General features: G+C 43.3%; 1 protein-coding gene across 1 annotated transcript in view; it reads right to left on the bottom strand.

Annotated features, from left to right (window-relative positions):
- LOC121281476 (ran-binding protein 17-like) overlaps positions 1–23,726 on the bottom strand; it is a gene marked incomplete at its 5' end in the record, with an annotated part of 1,080,904 nt that overhangs the window by 887,441 nt on the left and 169,737 nt on the right. Inside the window, one exon of the mRNA XM_041194421.1 lies at positions 19,965–20,111. Coding sequence (XP_041050355.1) covers positions 19,965–20,111 — 147 coding nt within the window. The remainder of the gene's footprint in view (positions 1–19,964; positions 20,112–23,726) is intronic.

The following is a 23,726-nucleotide window of genomic DNA, read 5'->3' on the forward strand; positions in this document are numbered from 1 at the left end:
CCACTCATTCTTCTAAATTCCAATCATTATAGTCCCAACCTGCTGAATCTTTCCTCATAAAACAACCCCTCCATCCCAGGATTCAGCCTCGTGAAACTTCTCTCAACTGTTTTCAATGCGAATATATCCCTCCTTAAGTAAGGAGACCAAAACTGTACTCGTATTCCAGGTGTGGTCTCACCAATGTCCTGTACAGTTGTAGCATGACTTGCTACTTTTATGCTCCATCCCCCTTGCATTATAGGCCAACATTCCATTTGGCTTTCTAATTACATGCTGTACCTGAATGCTAACTTTTTGTGATTCATGTATGAGGATACCCAGATCCTTCTGTACTGCAGCATTCTGCAGTCTTTCTTCATTTAAATAATATTCTGTCTTTCAATGCTTCCTACCGAAGTGGACAACCTCATATCTTCCCAAATTATACTACATCTGTCCATTTTTTGCCTATTTATTTAACCTATCTGTAGCCCTTTGCAGACACATTGAATCCTCCTCACAAGTTGCTTTCTTACCTATCTTTCCAACATTGGCAAATTAGACTACAATACAGTCTGTTCCTTTATCCAAGTCATTAATATAGATTATAAATAATTGAGGTCCAGCCCTGATCCCTGTGGCATTCCACTAGTTACAGATTTTCAACCTGAAAATGACCCATTTATCCTGACTCTGTTTCCTGTCCGTAGCCAATCCTCTACCTATGCTAATATATCACCTCCAACACAATGGGCAGAATTTTCTGCCTTCTGGGCGGGTGCGCCTGACCCAATCTCCAGCGGGCGGGGAGCTGATCCCCGCCGGAGAAGCGGGCCCCGCCGCCATTTTACATGTGATGACTTCCGCCGGGAAGTGCTGTGCAGGCAGGGGAGGATTCCCCAAAAGCGGGAATGCGTTCTTTCGCACATGCGCACGAAAGAGCGCACATCTCCCTGAGGCTAAGTGCTGCCTCAGGGAGATCGCTGACAGGCAGGTCCTTTAATTGTTTTAACAATCTTGTCAATAGCCTCAACTGGCCATTGACAGGTCGGCGGACTTGCAGCTGATTTTGCTGCGGGCCCGCCTTCCTGAAGATTTAAATGGGGCGGGATGACGTCGGGGGTTCCCATCCGCGACATCATCCCGCATCATTTTACGCGTCAGCGAGCTGGCCCTTTTATGTGGCACCTTATCGAATGCCTTTTGGAAATCTAAGTATATCCAAATAATAAGCTTATGTATATAGGATTAATGACTGAGTGACTGAGAACTTGCTAAAAAGATCTATAATAACTTTGGAAACTGGGGACGATTTTCACTGCCTGCACTGGCATTAATGGGACAAGGCAGTTTCAAAGTGGTTAGCATCCTAATAATAAGCAATGTGGTAGGTTCCACCTTGAAAGGGGCCTATGGCAGGTTTCCAAATTCCCCTCCTTTTTCAGGTGTTTAGGCCCCTTTTAATATGTAAATCAGGGTCCAATGATGTAAACAGGACAATGATTGCCATTTTAAATCGGAACTAGGGGAGTTTGCACAGAATACACTCTAACCAGTTCCATGGGCAATAAAACTAAATAGGCCTACCAAGGCGAGTGTTGAACTATTTTTGAGGATGCTGGAGGAGCAGGAGTTCTGTCCTGGGAAACCAACCTTTTGTAGTCACGCCCCTCACCCTGTAACTTCCCTGGCTGGCAGCCACTGTCCTATCCTAATCTTGAGACCTTAATCAGGCAAAAATGCACTTGTGCGTCTACTGCTCACCTGTCAAATCTGGATGAGGCTGGAGCTACAAAATCACATTGCTGCTGGAACAAAAAGCTGGCCAGTGCTCTGCAGCTCATTCTCCCAAGAGTCAAACAATTCATGGGTAGTACAAGTTTAATTATTATAACATACTACATCTCACTTATCTTTTCCCTTCAGCATATTATTCTATTTAATAAATATGGACATAACTTTAGCCTATATACAGAAACCTAGTGGTTATTTTTCTGTCTTATGAGATAAAGGGGGGCTAGTGGGCATTCTCCAATAATTGTTTTAACCATGATTTAGGATTAACTGTTGGATCTCCTATTATATTAGAGAGGTATTTTGTCTAAGGTATTTTTTGTAGCTATTCCGCTGACTCTCAATCGTTAAAACAGATATTTCTTAACTCCCAGAAAAGTCAGGGAAGTGCCTGGCAACAAGGTTTAGAGGAAATCTCTGACCCCCAGTTTTCAAATACATACAAATTCCTGGGTGATTCAGTTTTGTATTTTACCAACAGCTCTTTGTTGATTCTGAGCGGGCTGTAAGTGGGTTAGCTCTCTTATCCCATGGTATAAGGTGGGCGTGTTGGTAAAAAATACAATGAACTTCCTCTCTGTGATATATAGTTAAAGTATTCTCTCAAGTTTCACAGTTGCCCTGAGAGGGTTCAGGAGAAGAAAGCCAAGACACTTTCAATTTACAAGTAAACCTGTACAGAAGATTAAATGATTTCTTGGATTTGTAACTTATTTGTAATTTAATATGCCATGGGGTTTAGATGAGAGTCCTACAGTATCCTCATCCCTGCACTGTATCATTGTTAGATTAATTGTTTGTTCAACATTTATTTAATAGATCTTCTTTGTTTCATACTTTAATCAAGGTCTAAGACAAAATAGAAATATTGTTGCTGCACCCAATAACAAACAAGATTCGCCATTAATTAGCCTGGGAATTTTACCAAAACCTCTCTATAGGCCCACATGAATGGTCCAAAATGTGAGTGCCAAAACAATCCAGGATAAAGAGGTTTGGAAAAAAATGAAAATCTTGACACCTGCACTATATTAATCTATAAATAGCAGAGAATAAAAGTTTCTGTTCATAAGAGACTCAGTCATTCACAGGTATTGTTAGGCAGCCACATACACAAGGAAGGGATTGCAAAATCGCCTGGACTGTACTAACAGAAGTTAACACATCTGTCTTGGGAGAAAGTCAACGTAGTTACAGACAGGAGGGAGGTTAATTTAATCAGCACTAACTTCTCCTCTCAGCACCCGTCCGTAAACAGAAACGTGTTTTGATTTGTTTCCCTCTTTATAAGCGGTGGTGTATTTCCCAATCCCTCGGTTATGGTGCGATCCAATCTTCTTTTAATAACCCCACAGAAACTCGAGATAGGATGAATTCAAAGGCTTAGTTTATTTGGGTAAACTCTAAACACGTAGAAGTTTTACAATGTCAGCTTCGCCTTCAGAAAGTAAAGAGAGGGATAGAGAAAAGAAAGATATACAGCACAGAGAAAATAAATATTGTTTCATGTGGGTTCCAGAATTAAAATCCAATGAGGCATTCCTTCACAGTGATCAGTGGGCTGAAATCTGATGCTATATAATTCACTTTTCCGGTGGTGTTGACTTCACACAATGAGATAGGCACGCAGAGATGAATCAGTCTTGTGGGTGGTGGTACAGAATTTCCATCTGAAAGGGTGCAGATGGGGCCAGGTGTTCAACCTGGGCAGAACTCCTTTTGTGTGAGGCTGCCAGTTAGATGGTAAATAGCAGACTGAGCTTCGCAGTTCAGCAAGGCAATATTACTGGTTCCACAAGCCAGAGGTCCATGTCACATGACTCCCACCTCTCCACACTGTCTTTCTATACCTCATCTGGATCCCCGGGAATGTTAGATGTCTCAACCATTGAAAGGAAGATCGGGGGCCTCTTTGTCTTAGCAGTGAGCAGACTCCTGTTGACCAGACTAGGTTATGAAATGCAGATCGCCTTTGTATAGCTCTCTTTGAATTTGGCCTGTGCAGCCCACATGGTGTCATTAATGGCTCCCCAACGATAATAATGCGTGAGTTTCCCCGATATTGACAAAAGGCAGCTTTTATTGTCTGGGGGTCTCAAACGGACATTCAATGAACCACTTTAAGGATCTTTGTCAGTTTTTAAAATTTTAGAAATAACCATAAGGATATCTATATATATTTCATAAAAATAAACAATGTGAGATCTTAGTTCCTCACAGTCCTTGCAGCCTCAGAGAAAAAAAACAAATTCTATTTCATTTTTTTGATGTGGTCTTATGAAGGAAGAACAGGAGATAAAGAAGTATGCATTCATTCTCTCATTCGCTTGACACGTCAGGCACACAGCTAACAGAGGTAATGGCAGTTCCCTGCTGCATTTTTTAGTAGTGTAAATGTTAGCTAGTGCATCAGCAAGGACATTGTCCTGTCCTGTCCTGAGATGTGGAATAATTAGGTGACCTGGGAAGATTCAAATCTGTATTTATGGAAAGTCGGGTTTGGAGTTCTTAATTATCCTCAGTTAGAAATCAGGCATAAGACGCTTTTGGCCTCTCCTGATTAAGTGTCTTCTAAAGGGTCTGGGGGTTTTACAGGATGGTTAGCACATAGGGGGTGAGTCCAGCTGCTCAGGGCAATGCCAGTATCTCACTCTGAGAATGCCAGGTCCTTTGATCATAGGGCTAAGTGGCTGTGGTCCAGCTTAGCTCCTCCTTGTCCACCTTGGTAACCTGTGAGTTCAGTTGTTCAAAACCAGGGACTGTGGTTAGGCCAATTGCCAGGAGATTGGGGTGTTTTAATGGGACTTTGGCCTCTTTTGGGGATTCCAGTTTCGTGTCCAGCTCGGGCGCTAGCACCACTAGGGTGTTCCAGTTATTGCTCCTAGGTACTATGGGTTGGCACAGCAACAGGCAGGCAATTGCTCCTGAACTTGGGCCAGCCTTTCTGGGCCCAGATGATAAAAAGGCTGGCTCCAGTAAGGAGCCTCTCCTGCATCCGTACCGGGTAGGGCTAGATTGCTGTAGCCTGGTGGGTTGTTATGGATCATTTTAAATGCAGTGGGAAGCCTTGTCAGGTCGCCTCACAATTCTGCACTAAGGTGGGTGGATATGGGTTGCAATCGCTCTGCTAGTCAGTCGGTGGGAGGCTCCAAGTCTTTCAGAACATTATTGCCCTCTGGTGGATGGTCAGCTCCCGCTGTACCTCCTGGTGGCTTTTCAACTAAGTGGGCATCACTCTCACACTTTTTGGGCTAATTTTGGAACTTTACTGTTCCCCATTTATTTTCGCCATAAAGCTGCCAGCCAGACAAATCAATGACTTCTTAGCTGGGGCCTTTGGATTGGGAGGGGGTGCTCTCCTAACTTGTTCCAGGTGTCCTGGAACACCACTGCCCTCAAGTGGAGGTGCAACTCCAGCTACACTCTTTTGTGGCTTTTCGACTGGAGGAGGCATCTCACTCCCAATCTGTTCATCAGTTTGGGAACTCCCTTTGTCCCTATTTACTATCAGAAAGAAGGATTCTGCCAGCCATACCTCTGGCAATTCCTTAATCTTTGTCTTGGTTTAATAGCGTGCCTTCCTTCAAGCTCCTCAACTACATCGGGCATCCGCTTCACTATCTCTTTCTATGCTCATTGTTTAATTCTGGGAAATTCTGAGAGTCAATTTTAAATTCTATTGACCTTTGCTGGACCTCTTAACTTTACTGGTCTGGCTTCGGCCTTACTACATTCAAGCAGCTCTTGCTCAATGTTGATGGGTGCTGTTTCACCCTCTGGACCTTCCCCAACTTCCTGCTCTCCTGCAGATTTCTGCTGGCTGGCATTGACCTCTTTTCTTTTGCTGGCTAACACCTTGCCACAAGCCAAATAGTTTCCAAGGAGGAAATCAAGTCCTGCTACTGGTAGTTCAGGGACAATTACTACCGTGACAGGCCCTGAAACAAGGTCACACGCTAGGTGGAGGGGCGCAAACACAGATCCTCCTCCCACTCCACTGATCAGTGCTTTGGCTTTCAGGGTGGACTTAGGGGTAGGTTCAGGCTTCCTTCTAACATTCAGGACTGAATGGCCTTGTGTCCCGGAGCAGTACAGCGGACTTGCTCATATTTTGGGACGGGTAGGGGAGACACTGTTCCTGAAAGAACAAAACTCAAGAAGCTGTGAGTTTGTCCAGCTCAGACGCACATTGTGCCATTCTCTCCAAAGGGTAGGTTTCTGTAGTGAGAGTCTCTGTCTGCTCTGCCCTAATACCCATTGGGGCATCCTTCAGGAGACTACTCCTATGGTGCCCTATTAGACATACAAGCTTCACTCGCAATCCCCAGAACTCAGGCCTGGAATGGCCTATTTTATTGCAATAGAAGCACCCCAATCTCTAGGGTTCTCCTTTCAGGCTGCAGGAGGGCTTCTTGCACCGTCCTTTGTGTTATCTTTTCCGGGTGGGTGGTCCTTTCCTATTTAGGTCACCCTGCCTTTCTTTCCAATATTCATAGGAATGGTTTGGAGAGGGTCTGTCTGAGTGTCCTATGGGTGAGATCATAGCTGTCTGCTGTGACTGCCGCATCCCTGGATGTGAGGATTCTCTGCTCTTCTAAGAGCATTTGCAGGTTGGAAGGTAAACAATTTTTGAATTTGTCCAACAATACCAACTCACGCAGCCCCTCATAGGTGCGTGGGGTTGTTAGGGACCTTACCCATCAGTCGAACAAGATTTACTACAGTCATTCGAACTCAATGTTGATTTGCATGGGCTTTTTACGAGCCAATATTATACCCTTGTTCAAAAAAAGTTCTAAGGATAAGTCCAGCAGTTACAGACCAGTCACAGAATCACAAAATGACAGTGCAGAAGAGGACCTTCGGCCCATCGAGTCTGCACCGACACATCAGAAACACCTGACCTACCTACCTAACCTCATTTACCAGCACCTGGCCCATAGCCTTGAATGTTATGACCTGCCAAGTGCTCATCCAGGTACTTTTTAAAGGATGTGAGGCAACCCGCCTCCACCACCCTCCCAGGCAGCGCATTCCAGACCGTCACCACCCTCTAGGTAAAAAAGTTTTTCCTCACATCCCCCGCTAAACCTCCTGCCCCTCACCTTGAATTTATGTCCACTTGTGACTGACCCTTCAACTAAGGGGAACAGCTGCTCCCTATCCACCCTGTCCATGCCCCTCATAATCTTGTACACCTCGATCAGGTCACCCCTCAGTCTTCTTTGCTCCAACGAAAACAACCCAAGTCTATCCAACCTCTCTTCATAACTTAAATGTTTCATCCCAGGCAACATCCTGGTGAATCCCCTCTGCACCCCCTCCAATGCAATCACATCCTTCCTATAATATGATGGCCAGAACTGCACACAGTACTCCAGCTGTAGCCTCACAAGGTTCTATACAACTCCAACATGACCTCTCTACTTTTGTAATCTATGCCTTGGTTGATAAAGGCAAGTGTCCCATATGCCTTTTTCACCATCTCACTAACATGTCCCTCTGCCTTCAGAGATCTATGGACACACACGCCAATGCCCCTTTGTTCCTCAGAACTTCCTAGTGACATACCGTTCATTGAATACTTCAGTTTAACTTCAGTGGTGTGGAAGTTTCTAGAGACAATTATTCAGGATAGAATTAGTAGTCACATGGAGAAATGTGAGTTGATTAGGAAGACACTCAGACATGGATTTCTTAAGGGGAAATCATATTTAATCATATTTAACTTGCTGGAGTTTTTTGAAGAGGTAACAGAGAGGGTAGATGAGGATAATGCTATTAATATGGTGTACATGGATTTTCCAAATGCATTCGATACAGTGCCACACAACAGACTTTTGAGAAAAGTTATAGCACATGGAATAAAAGGGACAGTAGCAACATGGATACAAAATTGGCTGAGCAATAGGAAACAGAGGGTAATGGTCAATGGATATTTTTCGAGCTGGAAGAAGGTTAGTAGTGGAGTTCCCCAGGGGTCGGTATTGGGACCCTTGCTTTTCCTGAAATATATTAATGATCTAGAGTTTGGTGTGCAGGAGACAATTTTGAAGTTTGCAGATGATACAAAACTTGGAAGCACTGTAAACTGTGAGGATGACAGCACAAAACTATAAAAGGACATGGACAAGTTGTTGGAGTGGGCAGATAGCTGGCAGATCAAGCTCAATGCAGAGAAGTGTGAGAAGATGCACTTTGATAGGAAGAATTAGGACAGCCAACATAAAATAAGGGGTAAAAACAAAAAAACAGCGGATGCTGGAAATCCAAAACAAAAACAGAATTACCTGGAAAAACTCAGCAGGTCTGGCAGCATCAGCGGAAAAGAAAAGAGTTGACGTTTCGAGTCCTCATGACTCTACGACAGAACTTGAGTTCGAGTCCAAGAAAGAGTTGAAATATAAGCTGGTTTAAGGTGTGTGGGGGGGCGGAGAGAGAGAGAGAGAGAAGTGGAGGGGGTTGGTTTGGTTGTAGGGACAAACAAGCAGTGATAGAAGCAGATCATCAAAAGATGTCAACAACAATAGAACAAAAGAACACATAGGTGTTAAAGTTGGTGATATTATCTAAACGAATGTGCTAATTAAGAATGGATGGTAGGGTGCTCAAGGTATAGCTCTAGTGGGGGTGGGGAGAGCATAAAAGATTTTAAAATATTTAAAAATAATGAAATAGATGGGAAAAGAAAAATCTATATAATTTATTGGAAAAATTTATTGGGCCCCAGCTATGCCTGTCTCTTTATGGGGTATGTGGAACATTCCTTGTTGCAGTCCTACTCCGGCCCCCTTCCACAACTCTTTCTCCGGTACATCGATGATTACTTCAGTGCTGCTTCATGCTCTCGTCAGGACTTGGAAAAATTTATTAATTTTGCTTCCAATCTTCACCCCTCCATCATTTTCACATGGTCCATCTCTGACACTTCCCTTCCCTTCCTTGACCTCTCTGTCTCAATCTCTGGTGATAGGCTGCCCACCAATATCCATTACAAACCCACCGACTCCCACAGCTAACTTGACTGCAGCTCCTCACACCCCGCTTCCTGTAAGGACTCCATCTCATTCTCTCAATTCCTTCACCTCCGTCGCATCTGTTCCGATGATGCTACCTTCAAAAACAGTTCCTCTGACATGTCCTCCTTCTTCCTTAACCGAGGTGTTCCACCCACGGTCATTGTCAGGGCCCACAACCGTGTCTGACCCATCTCCCGCGCATCCGCCCTCACGCCTTCTCCTCCCTCCCAGAAACATGATAGGGTCCCCCTTGTCCTCACTTATCACCCCACCAGCCTCTGCATTCAAAGGATCATCCTCCGCCATTTCCGCCAACTCCAGCATGATGCCACCACCAAACACATCTTCCCTTCACCCCCGCTATCGGCATTCCGTAGGGATCGCTCCCTCCAGGACACCCTGGTCCACTCCTCCATCACCCCCTACTCCTCAACCCCCTCCTATGGCACCACCCCATGCCCACGCAAAAGATGCAACACCTGCCCCTTCACTTCCTCTCTCCTCACCGTCCAAGGGCCCAAACACTCCTTTCAAATGAAGCAGCATTTCACTTGCATTTCCCCCAACTTAGACTATTGCATTCGTTGCTCCCAATGTGGTCTCCTCTACATTGGAGAGACCAAACGTAAACTGGGCGACCGCTTTGCAGAACACCTGCGGTCTGTCCGCAAGAATGACACAAACCTCCCTGTCGCTTGCCATTTTAACACTCCACCCTGCTCTCTTGCCCACATGTCTGTCCTTGGCTTGCTACATTGTTCCAGTGAAGCCCAACGCAAACTGGAGGAACAACACCTCATCTTCCGACTAGGCACTTTACAGCCTTCCGGACTGAATATTGAATTCAACAACTTTAGGTCTTGAGCTTCCTCCCCCATCCCCACCCCCTTTCTGTTCTCCCTTCCTTTTTTTTCCAATAAATTATATAGATTTTTCTTTTCCCACCTATTTCCATTATTTTTAAATATTTTAAAATCTTTTATGCTCTTCGCACCCCAACTAGAGCTATACCTTGAGTGCTCTACCATCCATTCTTAATTAGCACATTCGTTTAGATAATATCACCAACTTTAACACCTATGTGATCTTTTGTTCTATTGTTGTTGACATCTTTTGATGATCTGCTTCTATCACTGCTTGTTTGTCCCTACAACCAAACCAACCCCCTCCACTTCTCTCTCTTTCTCCGCCCCCCCCACACACCTTAAACCAGCTTATATTTCAACTCTTTCTTGGACTCAAACTCAAGTTCTGTCGAAGGGTCATGAGGACTCGAAATGTCAACTCTTTTCTTCTCCGCCGATGCTGCCAGACCTGCTGAGTTTTTCCATAAAATAAGGGGTACAGTTCTTAATTGCATGCAGGAGCACAGGGACCTAGATGTATATATGCATAAACAGAATTACCTGGAAAAACTCAGCAGGTCTGGCAGCATCGGCGGAGAAGAAAAGAGTTGACGTTTCGAGTCCTCATGACCCTTCGACAGAACTCAAGTTCTGTCGAAGGGTCATGAGGACTCGAAACGTCAACTCTTTTCTTCTCCGCCGATGCTGCCAGACCTGCTGAGTTTTTCCAGGTAATTCTGTTTTTGTTTTGGATTTCCAGCATCCGCAGTTTTTTTGTTTTTATATATGTATATATGCATAGATCATTGAAGGTGGCAGGACAGGTGGAGAGAGCATACAGGGCTTATCCAGGGCATTATCAATAGGGACATAGAGTACAACAGCAGGGAGATTATGATGAGCTTATATAAGACACTAATTAGACCTCAGCTGGAGTATATTTCTGGGTGGCACAGTATAGGAAGGATGTGAACGTATTGGAACGAATGCAGAAGAGGTTTACAAGAATGGTTCCAGGGATGAGAAACTTCAGTTACGAAGATAGATCGGAGAGATTGGGACTGTACTCCTTGGGGAGGAGAAGGCTGAGAGGAGCTTTGATAGAGGGGTTCAAAACCATGAGACAGCTGAATAGAGTAGATAGGGAGAAAATGTTCCCGCTTGTAAAAGGATCGAGGATAAGAAGGCATAGATTTAAAATGATTTGCAAAAGACACAAATGTGATATCAGAAAAAACTTTTTCAAACAGCGAGTGGTGCGGGTCTGGGATGCACTGCCTGGAAGAGTGGTTGACATAGGTTCAATCGAGGCATTCTAGAGGGCATTCAACGATTATTTAAATAGAAACAATGTGCAGGGTTATGGGGAAAAGGCAGGAGAATGGCACTAAGTCATAATGCTCATTTGGTGAGCCGATGCAGACATGTTGGGCCAAATGGCCAACTCCTATATCGTAACAATTCTGTGATTCATTCCAGAATTGAAGTTGATATGCCTCCAGGACTAACTCATAGGAACTTAGGATGGCAGCCTTGGTCTACTCATAATTCATGGACACATCAGAGGTCAGCATGGAGTAGACCTCTAGGACTCTCTTTGATAGCTGCCCTCGAAATAAAAATGTCCAGATATTTAATGGCCATTTTAGCTGTCCTGCTACTTTCTCAAAAGTGGCAAAAATGACGCATGTTACTCTCTTCGAATTTGGGAATGAATCTAGCATACCTGAGGGCCGCAGAGAGTAGTTCTAGGTTAGAGAGACAGGGGTTGCTACTGGGTATACATTTTCCCTCGCAGCTTCCAGCTGTCCTATCTCTCTCTCTCTCTCTCTCTCCCCCTTTAAGCTGCTAGCTCCATTTCAAATTTTCAGTACTGGAATTCTTTTTCCCTTTCCTGTTCCCTCTCCTGAGCCTTTCTTTCCCTCTCCTTAAATTCGAGCTGCATCCTAAGCTTTTCCAGATCAAATTTGACCAGGGGAAGGGATTCAGAATCACAGCTGAGCTCTATATCTACCAGTTTTATCGGATATGTGTGATCCAAAAGTTCCACCAACAACTGGATCAGTTCATTTTTCTTCACTTTACTGGGTAACTTTAACTGTACCTCCCTAGCTACAGTTTTCAGTTCCTCTGTGCTAAGGGGTGCTAATGTTTAACCATTCAGATTTCCTTGCTTGATCCACATCTGGGCATCAAAAGTTGCCATTTTCTTAGTGTTGGGAAAAGGAATTTGCTGTGGCAAGTTACTTGTGTTTTAAAATTTGTTCCAGTCACTGAGATTTTCCTTTTGGTTTCCAAGTTGCTCTTTTATATCAGATTTGGCTCGTGTCTTACTTGGACTCTGGTAAAATTCAAATGGGTGATTCCGGATTTGAGCTCCCAATTCCTGATAAGGGGGGTTAAATTAAACAGCACTAATTTCTCCTCTCACCACCTGTTTGTAAACAGAAAGGTGCTTCGATTTGTTTTCCTCTTCCTATGTGGTGGCGTATTTCCCAACTCCTTGGTTTTGTGCCAACCAATTTTCTATTAATGACCCCACAGAAACTCGGGATAGGATGAAATTAAAGGCTTAGTTTATTTGCATAGCCTCAAAGCATGAGGAGGCTTTGCGACTTCACCCTCGCCTTCAGATTGTAAAGAAAGAGACAGAGAAAAGAAAGATTTACAGTGCAGATACCGCAGAGAAAAGAAATATTGTTTCACGTGGGTTCCAGAGTCCAAAGTCAAATTCCAATGAGGCATTCCTTCACAGAGGTCAGTGGGTTGAAAGCCGATGCTGTATAATTCACTTTTCCAGTGGTGTTGACATCACACGATGAGTTTGGCATGCAGAGATGAATCAGTCTTGTAGGTAATGGTACAGAATGTCCAGCAGAAGAAGTGTAGATGGGGCCAGGTATTCAACCTGGGCAGAGTTCCTTTTCTGTGAGTCTGCCAGTTAGATGGTAAACAGCAGGCTAAGCTTTGCAAATCAGCAAGGCAATATTACTGGTTCCACAAGCCTGAGGCCCATGTCACGTGACTCCCATCTCTCCACACTGGCTTTGACAAAGAATGTGTATCCCTTCTCAAGAAGATATAATAATTCTCATAATGCTATTGGAATTTATTGTAAAATAGAATAATAGTGGCATGTGTCTATGTGTGTCTATATGTGTTTGTGAGATTTAATTGAATTAGAGGCATCTGGTCTGAGTGCTTTGATCTAAGAGAGGTTAGGTTTGAAATGTTAATTAGGTAAACATGGGAAAGTTTAGGAACATGGGTGTCAAGGGAACATTTGCAATTTGAAATAAACTAGACTGGGTTGTTTTAAAGAAGTGAAATGTGTCACCTAGCCAGGTGAAGTTTAGAAACATGTGTTTATTTTTCCCCAAAAATTACTCTTAAAACTTAGTGCTGTAAGAGGGTTTATTATCGGGGAGATAAAGTCCAAAGACATAGTGAAACAATGGGTATTTGTATTCAAAGAGGAAGATATGTATAAAGAGAAAAGCAAAATACTGCGGATGCTGGAAATCTGAAACAAAAACAAAAATACCTGGAAAAACTCAGCAGGTCTGACAGCATCTGCAGAGAGGAATGTATTCCTCTCCGCAGATGCTGTCAGACCTGCTGAGATTTTCCAGGTATTTTTGTTTTTGTACAAAGAAGAGAAGTCTGTTTTGTAAGGGAAGGCATTTTTAAGATCTTACAAGTGTGTGAAAAAGCCGTCAGCATCTATGCCTCAAGCTGCTGTCTTCAAGGGACTGAAGTTAAGAGAACTCACTTTGAATTCGACTTGTTCAGGGTATCATGTTTCTTTGCTTGGGTCTTTTAAAATCTGTATGTCTTACTGTTGCTTTAACAAAAGTGGAACTGGGAGTTGGATTGATTCGGGGATTTAGAAGTTATCAGAGTAGTAATTTGTAGGTCAATTTATGTATTTAAAGTAACTTCTTCTATTAATAATGTTTAATCTAGTTTTGTAAAAACTTATAAGACTTGTCGGTCTGATTACTACTAAATTCAAGGCACACAGCTAAAAATTTATACAAACTGCAAAACAAGTTGTGGCAGTTGTTTCATGTTTCACTTTGGGATTTAAACAACTCAGCATCTGCCATCGGCTGTGCCATAACACCCTCGACTGGGTCCCCGAGAATGTTAGACGTATCGACCATTAAGACTTAAAAGGAAGGTTGCAGGGTCCTTTATCTTAGCAGTCAAGCCGATTCATGTTGGTCAACCTAAATTATGAAATACAAATGACCTTTGTAAAGCTCTCTTTGAATTTGGCCTGTGCAGCCCACAGGGGGCCGTTCATGGCTCCCTAGAGATGATAATGTGCAGGTTTCCCCAATTCTGCCACGCAGCTCTTTTTTGTTCAGGGGTCACAGACAGACACAGATTCGGCCATTTTCAGGATCTTTGTTCAGTTCTTAAAATTTTAGAAATAGCCATGAGGATGTCTATATATATTTTATAAAAATATAGTGTGATGTTTTACTCCCTCGCAACGTTATTTCTAAAATTATTTTAAGTGGGTCTAAGTTATAACTAATATAAGATCTAGTTGGTGACATTAGCAGATAAACCCTAAACCTGTCCACCTGACATTGTTTTGACCACTATCTTAACAAGGACTCCAAAGTTTATTTTAAATGGGTTAACACTTGCAGTAAAATAGCAGATAAGGAGATATCAGACAACTGCATTAGGCAGATCACTGCCTTTAACAGACAGTTAATACTGAATGTGTACAAAATAAATAGTTGGTCTGGCTGGAGAAGGGCACCTTTTCAAAATCTGAGCATTTTTGGCAAATTTTATGCTCATAAACTTAGTGATAACAGTGCTAAAGAAGAGAATAGATTTATACTTCTGCTGTTCAGGGCCTTAATCACATGTTCATTCTGGCACTTGTGGGAGACAGTGCCGCAATGGTAATCTAGTAATCCAGAGACCCAGGCTAATGCTCTGGGGGCATGGGTTCAAATCCCACCATGGAAGCTGGCAGAATTTGAGTTCAGTTAATAAATCTGGAATATACAGCTAGTGAGACTATCATCGATTGTTGTAAAACCCATCTGGTTCATTAATGTCCTGTATGGAAGGAAATCTGCCACCCTTACCTGGTCTGGCCTACATGTGACTCCAGGCCCACAGCAATGTGGTTGATTCTTAACTGCCCTTTGAAATAACCTGGCCAGGTCAGTTCAAGGGCAATTAGGGACGGGCAACAAATGCTGGCCTTGCCAGAGATGCCCACATCCGATGAAAAGAATAAGGGAAAAAAAACATGCAGAGCTCCCTCGATGTTGCTCCAACTACATGCTTTAACTGTAACGTCAGATAAATCTTTTTGGTTTGAAATTTTTTTTCCATTTCATATGCCAGCTTTGCTTGTGGCTTCTATGAACACACTTGCCAACTCGTATTGTGGGTCTACATTCACTGGAAGCTGATTTGATAATAACCTTCTATTTTTCTTCTATAAATCTCTTCTATTTTTACTTAGTTCTGTTGAAGGGTCATTTGGAGTCAAAACGTTAACTGTGCTCCTATTCGCAGATGCTGCCAGACCTGCTGAGTTTTTCCAGGTATTTTTGTTTTTGTTTTGGATTTCCAGCATCTGCAGTTTTTTGTTTTTATCTTAGTGTTTAATTGACTGTCACTTCTCTTCAACGAATGCCTACCTTGAAGAAGTTTTGTTCTTCTCTCCGTCAGGATTTTTGTATCTCTCTTTTGCCTTGTTCACCTTCATTGCTCTCCATTTCTCTCCTGGTGTTTGACAAGGTGTTTACTAAAACCCGCTTGCACAGCCATATTTCCTTCCTCAGTGCCTGTCTCCGTCTCCGACTTACCCCATGTGGATTTCAACTGAAGTTCCATCCCTTATGTTTCGAACCCACCCAGGATTACAGGTATCTCCGGGACATACAATGCTCCTACGACTGCTGTTCTTGTTGCATTCTGAGATCCACACTCAGTGCCATGCGCCGCCATATGAACACACTCGACCTCTCCCTCCAGCAGCACCGCCGCACCCTTTTTCAAAGCTGCGCGTGCCCCCAGTTTCATTTTATTCTTCGCCTCATCCGACGCCTCAACAAGAAACTTTGTCTCTTTCTTTCAGGTGCAAAGGAAAGCAAGCTCCAACAACTCATCGAAACCAACACCCATCCAGGACCCTCCACCCCTGCCTGTCCCTCTGTCCCCATTCCGTCTTCCAATCCCAGCTCCGGCCGTGTATTCACCATACCCCCTGACCTTCCCCTCTCCGCGCTGAACGTTCAGTGCTCAGCAAAGGACTTAATTTCATACCCTTACTCCCTCATCTCAATGAATTTTGGGCTCAGCATGATGCTGAACTCTTCTTCCGCCGCCTTCGTCTCCGTGCTCACTTCTTTGGGCAGGAGTCCTCTCCCCATTCAACGGATCCTTTTACCCACCTCCAATATTCTCCCTCCACCTGGACTCCTCCCTCCGGATTCTTACCTTCTCTTGATCTTTTCATTGAGAACTGTCGGCGTGACATTAGTCGTCTCAATTTCTCTGGTCCTCTCACCCACTCTAACCTGTCTCTCTCTGAACTTGCTGCACTCCGTTCTCTCAGGTCCAACCCTGACATTGTCATCAAACCCGCTGACAAGGGTGGTGCTGTTGTTGTCTGGCGCACTGACCTCTACCTCGCAGAGGCTGAGCGTCAACTCACAGACACTTCCTCCTACATCTCCCTGGACCAGGACCCCACCACTGAACATCAAGCCATTGTTTCCAAGACTGTTACTGATCTCATCTCCTCTGGAGATCTTCCTTCCACAGCTTCCAACCTGATAGTTTCCCAAACTCGGACGGCCCGCTTCTACCTCCTACCCAAAATCCACAAACAAGACTGTCCCGGCAGACCGATCATGTTAGCCTGTTCCTGCCCCACGGAACTAGTTTCTTGCTATCTTGACTCTGTTCTCTCTTCCCTTGTCCAGTCCCTTCCCACCTTCATCCGTGATTCCTCTGACACCCTACATCATATCAACAATTTCCAGTTCCCTGGCCCCAACCGCTCCTCTTCACCATGGACGTCCAATCCCTCTACACCACCATCCCCAACCGGGATGGTCGATGGCTCTCCACTTCTTCCTCGAACACAAGCCCGAACAATCCCCATCCACCACTACTCTCCTCCGTCTGGCTGAACTTGTTCTCACACTGAACAATTTCTCCTTTAACTCCTCTCACTTCCTCCAAATAAAAGGTGTGGCTATGGGTACCTGCATGGGCCCCAGCTATGCCTGTCTCTTTATGGGATATGTGGAACATTCCTTGTTCCAGTCCTACTCCGGCCCCCTCCCACAACTCTTTCTCAGGTACATCGATGATTACTTTGGTACTGCTTCATGCTCTCGTCTGGACTTGGAAAAATTTATTAAGATTGCTTTCAATTTCCACCCCTCCATCATTTTCACATGGTCCATCTCTGACACTTCCCTTCCCTTCCTTGACCTCTCTGTCTTAATTGCTGATGATAGACTGTCCACCAATATCCATTACAAGCCTACCGACTCCCACAGCTACCTCGACTACAGTTCCTCACACGCCGCTTCCTGTAAGGACTCCATCTCATTCTCTCAATTCCTTCGCCTCATCGCTTCTGTTCTGATGATGCCACTTCCAAAAACAGTTCCTTTGACATGTCCTCCTTCTTCCTTAACCGAGGTTTTCTACCCACGACAGTTGTCAGGGCCCTCAGCTGTGTCCGGCCCATTTCCGCGCATCCGCCCTCACACCTTCTTCTCGCTCCCAGAAACATGATAGTGTCTCCCTTGTCCTCACTTATCACCCCACCAGCCTCCGCATTCAAAGGATCATCCTCCGCCATTTCCGCCAACTCCAGCATGATGCCAGCACCAAACACATCTTCCCTTCATTCCCCCTCCGGGACACCCTGGTCCACTCCTCCATCACCCCCTACACCTCAACCCCCTCCCACGGCACCTTCCCTTGCAACCGCAGAAGGTGCAACACCTGCCCCTTTACTTCCCCTCTCCTCACCATCCAAGGGCCCAAACACTCCTTTTAAGTGAAGCAGCATTTCACTTGCACTTCCCTCAACTTAGTCTACTGCATTTGTTGCTCCCAATGCAGTTTCCTCTACATTGAAGAGACCAAACGCAGACTGGGTGACCGCTTTGCAGAACACCTTCGGTCTGTTCGCAAGTATTACTCAGACTTCCCTGTCACTTGCCATTTCAACACTCCACCCTGCTCTCATGCCCACATGTCTGTCCTTGGCTTGCTGCATTGTTCCAGTGAAGCTCAACGCAAACTGAAGTAACAGCACCTCATCTTCCGACTAGGCACTTTACAGCTTTCCAGACTGAATATTGAGTTCAACAATCTTAGATCTTGAACTATCTCCTCCATCCCCACCCCTTTCCAATTTTCCCCCTCCTTTTTGTTTTTTCCAATAATTTATATAGATTTTTCTTTTCCTACCTACTTCCATGATTTTTAATTGTATTTCCATCCATTGTTTTATCCCTACCTTTTAGCATATTTCGATCCCTTCCCCCCACCCCACCCCCACTAGGGCTATCTGTACTTGCTTGTCCTGCTTTCTACCCTTAATTAGCACATTTCTTTAGATAATATCACCACCTTCAACACCTCTTTGTCCTTTTGTCTGTGACATCTTTTGGTTATCTCCGCCTATCACTGGCCCTCTATCCAGCTCTTCTTGTCCCCCCCCCCCACCTCCAACCCCCCCCCACCCCCCTCCCCAAACCAGATATATTTCATCTCTCTTCTATTTTTACTTAGTCCTGTTGAAGGTTCATTCGGACTCGAAATGTTAACTGCGCTCCTATCCGCAGATGCTGCCAGACCTGCTGAGTTTTTCCAAGTATTTTTGTTTTTGTTTTGAAAATAACCAAACCCATTTCACATGTGGCCCTTACAACAAATTGCGGCAGGAGCAGGCTTAAGAGGCTTTCATCCCATTAATATGGGTTAGATTGAAACATAACGCACTTGGCTACCCACATTCATTATTGCAGCGTTGCAACTGATTTAAGGCCTGCTATTGGCCATGCAATCCAACTTGTCCAAAACTCAGCTAACTGTCCCGCTAAACCATCCCCTCAACATCTTTTGTACTTATTTATTCATGGGATGTTAAGGTCTCTGGCAAAGCCAGCACATTGCCCATCAAAAGATGGTGATAAGCTGTTCTCTTAAACCACTGCAGTCCATCTGGTGTACGTACATCCACAGTGCTGTTCAAAAGGGAGTTCCAGGATTGTGACCCAGTGACAGAGAAGGGAAGACAAGAAAATTCCCAAATTAAGATGGAGTGTGAGTTGGAAGGGAAGTTGCAAGCGGTGGTATTCTCATGTGTCTGCTGCCCTTGTTCTTCCCTCACAGGTATACATTGAAGCATTGGAGGAGAGGGAGCCCAAGCCCAACCAGTACATTGCATGCAAATATTTTAAGTGTGGTAATTTGGCAAAAGAATATTTTTTTCAAAAATATAATGGTTAAGACTACAGGAGAAAAATTATACTTATATGATCTAGGTATCTATGTATAATTAGAGTTTCTAGTTTTAGGTTTCACTGATAAACTCCCTCCACAGGAAATTTTGAAATCAACACTTAATTCCACAACAGTGCAACAGTGAATGTAAAAACACAAAGTAAAATCATCAGCTCCAGACTGGCATGGTTTACCTAAATTTCCCATGTTAACTCTATGACAATTTGACTCATCAAGATCTCTTCACTCCACCATTTCCAACCGTGCCTTGAATTACCTCGTCCTTAGCTTCTGTAATTCCCTCTCTAAACTTCTAAACTTCTACACCTCTTTCTCCTCCTTTAATAACATAAAAACATAGGACTTAGGAGCAGGAGTAGGCCATTCAACTCCACGTGCAGTCTCGCCAAGGCTCTAAATAATTGCAGTAAGACATCTTTACTATACTTAAATCTTACTGTAATAAAGGCAAACAAACCATTTGCCTTCTTAAGTGCTTGCTTTACCTGCATGTTAGCTTTCAGTGATTCATGAACAAGGACAGACAAGTCCCTTGGAAGTTTAGCACTTCCCAGCCTCTCACTATTTAAGAAATACTCTGTATTTCTGTTTTTCCTACCAAAGTTGATAACCTCACATTTCTCCACATTGTATTCCATCTGTCAAATTTTGCCCACTCGTTTAGCCTCTCCAAATTTCTTTGAAGCATCTTTGCATCCGCCTCACAACTCATACTTCTACCTAGTTTTGTGCCATCTGCAAACTTGGAAAAAGACTGGGACTCAATCAAGTTAAGACTTCTTACCTGCAGACTGGTGACTGTGAAGTTAGCAATCAATCTAATAATTTCAGGGTAACCTTCCACCATCACTATTTCACCCAGCTGATAATTGGTCTTTAGCCGAGCCAAAAATCTACAGAATTCATGATAGTTGTTTGAATCAGATAAACCCTGTTGTAAGAAAAAGACAACAGAATCAGTAAATATTTTGCTGTTCCAAATTAGAAGTGACATTCAACAACAGAAAATGCATCAATTTTGATGGCAAAATACAGAACTACAAGGTGTTGGAACATTTTCTTAGAAGAAATATTGGCATCATCTGAACTTCAGACAACAGTCCAGAAGTGGCACCATAGCAGTTTAAACACACTGAGCATTCACAAAGGAAAAGTATATTAGTTTTGGACAAGGTTTATCCTAAAATCATTCTTGATTCAGCTCTGAATTCATTGTCAATACTTTGTTAACATAACAATAAGCCAACATACAGCTTCAGAAGTCTATTTAGAATCGTACGGCATGGAAGGAGGCCATTCAGGCCATTAAGTCAATGCCGATTCTCTAAAGGGCAATCCAGTATTGGAACCAGTTCAGAGAAGGTTCACAATTCTGATCCTGGGACGAGGGATTTGTCTTATGAGGAAAGGTTGAGCAGGTTGGGCCTATATTCATTGGAGTTAGAAGAATGAGAGGTAAGCTTATTGAAACATATAAGATCCTGAGGGGACTTCGCAGAGTAGATGCTCAGAGAATGTTCCCCGTCATGGGGAAGTCTAGAGCTAGGGGACACAGTTTAAAAATAAGGAGTCTCCCTCCCATTTAAGATGGAGATGAGGAGAAATTCATTCTCCAAAGGGTTATTTGTGTTTGGAATTCTCTTCCCTAGCCAGTATTAGTCATTGAATATATTCAAGGCTGAGGTAGGCAGATTTTTGACTGACAAGGGAGTCAAAGGTTATAAGGATCAGGCAGGAAAACAGAGTTAGTGCCACAATCAGATCAGTCATGATATTATTGAATAGAAGAACAGGCTCGAGGGGCTGAATGGCCTACTCCTACTATTCTTATGATCTTTTGTTCGCTATCCTACAAGTTTGTTTCCCTCAAGTTTCTATCAAATTTCTTTTCAAAATGGTTGGTTATCTCCACTTCCACCATCCTTGTAGGCAGCGAATTCCAGATCATTACCACTCGCTGAGTAAAAACGTTCTTCCTCACATCCCCCTTGTATCTCTTGTCCAAAACCTCAAATCTAGTTCTTTAAACATAGCCCTTGCTAAAGAGGACAGTTTTTATTTGTCTACCTCATCCAAACCTAACGTAATCTTGTACACCTCTATCAAATCTCCTGCAATCTCCTTTGCTCCAAGGGGAACACCTCCAGCTTCCCCAAAATAACCTTGTAGCTAAAACCCCTCATCCCTGGAACTATTCTTGTAAATCTCATCTTCCTAAGGACCTTCCTAAAATGTTGTGACCAAAAGTGGATGCAATACTCTAGTTGTGGCCAAACCAGAGATTTATATATACATTCTGTTTATATATACATAGTGTAAAAAAAAATCAAGCCGACCTTCATCACAGGCACCTACAGTTCGCTAAACATTCTGTTTATATATACATAGTGTAAAAAAAAACAAGCAGACTTTCATCACAGGCACCTACAGTTCACTAAACATTCCATGCTAGCTGAAGCTTCCTCAATCACTTGCCGATATTGGTATGCGACTCTCTGTGCAGCTCAATGAGAAAACAACAGAAACCATATTGTTTATTGCTGAGACCAGTGTTCAATAAATGCTGAAAAAGCCAGCAAGTTAACTGAATTTCTGCCACAATCTATTTCTAATGACTGCTTTTTCTAAACTTTAACATCACGTTTTACTGTACAACCAAGGTTCAAAGTCATATCAAGACACAGGCCATTGAGTAATCCATTGCCACAATATGGCAAAGCTAAATGAACAAAAAGCTACAATCTGAACTGAAAGCACTTCATTATTGTATTTAAAGAAAAAAATAGCACTTGCTATAGTGTTATATATAGTTCTTGATATCTATGAAACATTTCAAAGCAACTCACACACCAATGTTTATTTTCAATGGCAGTGATCATTCCCATGTTGGCAGGCTGTGACTAGTGGGCTACCACAAGGATCAGTCCTTGGGCCCCAGATGTTTACAATATACATCGATAATTTGGATGTAGGGACCAAATGTAATATTTCCAAGTTCAAGGATGACACAAAGCTAAGTGGGAATGTGTGTTGTGAGGAAGATGCAAAGCAGCTTCAAGGAGATTTGGACAGACTTAGTAAGTGGGCAAGAACATGGCAGATAGTGTATAATGTGGGAAAATGTAAGGTTATCCACTTTGGTAGGGGGAACAGATGTGCAGAGTAAATGGTGACAGATTTGAAATTGTAGATGTACAAAAGGACTGGGATGTTCTCATCAATAAGTCATTGAAAGCTAACATACAGGTGCAGCAATCAATTAAGAAGGCTAATGGTATGTTAGTCTTTATCGCAAGAGGATTTGAGTACAGGAGGAGCAAAGTCTTACTTCAATTGTATAGAACTTTGGTTAAACCACACCTGGAGTAGTGTGTGCAGTTTTGGTCCCCTCACCTTAGGAAGTATATTATTGCCATAGAGGGAGTGCAGCGAATGTTCAGCAAACTTGTTCCCGGGATGGCAGGACAATCCTATGAAGACAGATTGGGGAAATTAGGCCTGCATTCTCTCGAGTTTCAAAAAATGAGAGGTAATCTCATTGAAACCTACAAAATACTTAAAGGGATAGACAGGGTAGATGCAGGTAAGGGAGTCTAGGACCAGGGACACAATTATAAAATCGGGGGAAGCCAGTTGGGACCGAGGTGAGGAGAAATTCGTTTACTCAGAGGGTTGTAAATCTTTAGAATTCTCTACCCCAAAGGGTTGTGAATCTTTGGAATTCTCCACCCCGGAGGGCTGTAGAAAATCAGTCATTGCATATGTTTAAAGCAGAGATTAACAGATTTCTAAATATCAATAACATAAAGGAACATGGGATAGTGTGTGGAAAAAGGCATTCAAGTGAATGATCAGCTATGATCGTGTTGAATGGCAGAGCAGTCTCGATTGGCCATTCCTGTGCCTATGTTCCTGAAAATAGTAGGTGAATAGGGTAGATATTATGTACACCACAAGGTCCCACAAATATTAATGAGGTGGAAGACCAGTTAACTTAGTTTTGGTGCAATGTTTCTCAGAGCACTGGGGGAACTTCCTGCTCCTCTTCAAAAAGTGCCACCGGATTTTTAACATCAATCTCAAATCACTGGAACAGACCTCAGTTGGGATTTGAGCTTAACATCTTGTCCGAACAACAGCTTTTCATACAGGATAAGGGGAGGCGGTGGCGTAGTAGTATTGTCACTGGATTGGTAATCCAGAGGGGTTCTCTGGATTGGTAATGCATAGACCCAGGTTCGAATCCCACCACAGCAGAGGATGGAATTTGAATGTGATAAAAAAAATCTGGAATTAAAAAATCTAATGATGACCATGAAACCATTGCCGATTGTTGTAAAAACCCATCTGGTTCACTAATGTCCTTTAGGGAAGGAAATCTGCTGTCCTCATCTGGTCTGGCTGCAATGTAGTTGACTCTTAAATGCCCTCTAAACAAGGGATGGGCAAATTAGGGATGGGCATTAAATTCTGGCCTAGCTAGCGACGCAAGAACTAATAAAAATACATATATATAAATAATTTCCTCCATAATACACTGGACCAT

Source organism: Carcharodon carcharias, chromosome 8, assembly GCF_017639515.1.
Source record: "Carcharodon carcharias isolate sCarCar2 chromosome 8, sCarCar2.pri, whole genome shotgun sequence".
NCBI lineage: Eukaryota > Metazoa > Chordata > Chondrichthyes > Lamniformes > Lamnidae > Carcharodon > Carcharodon carcharias.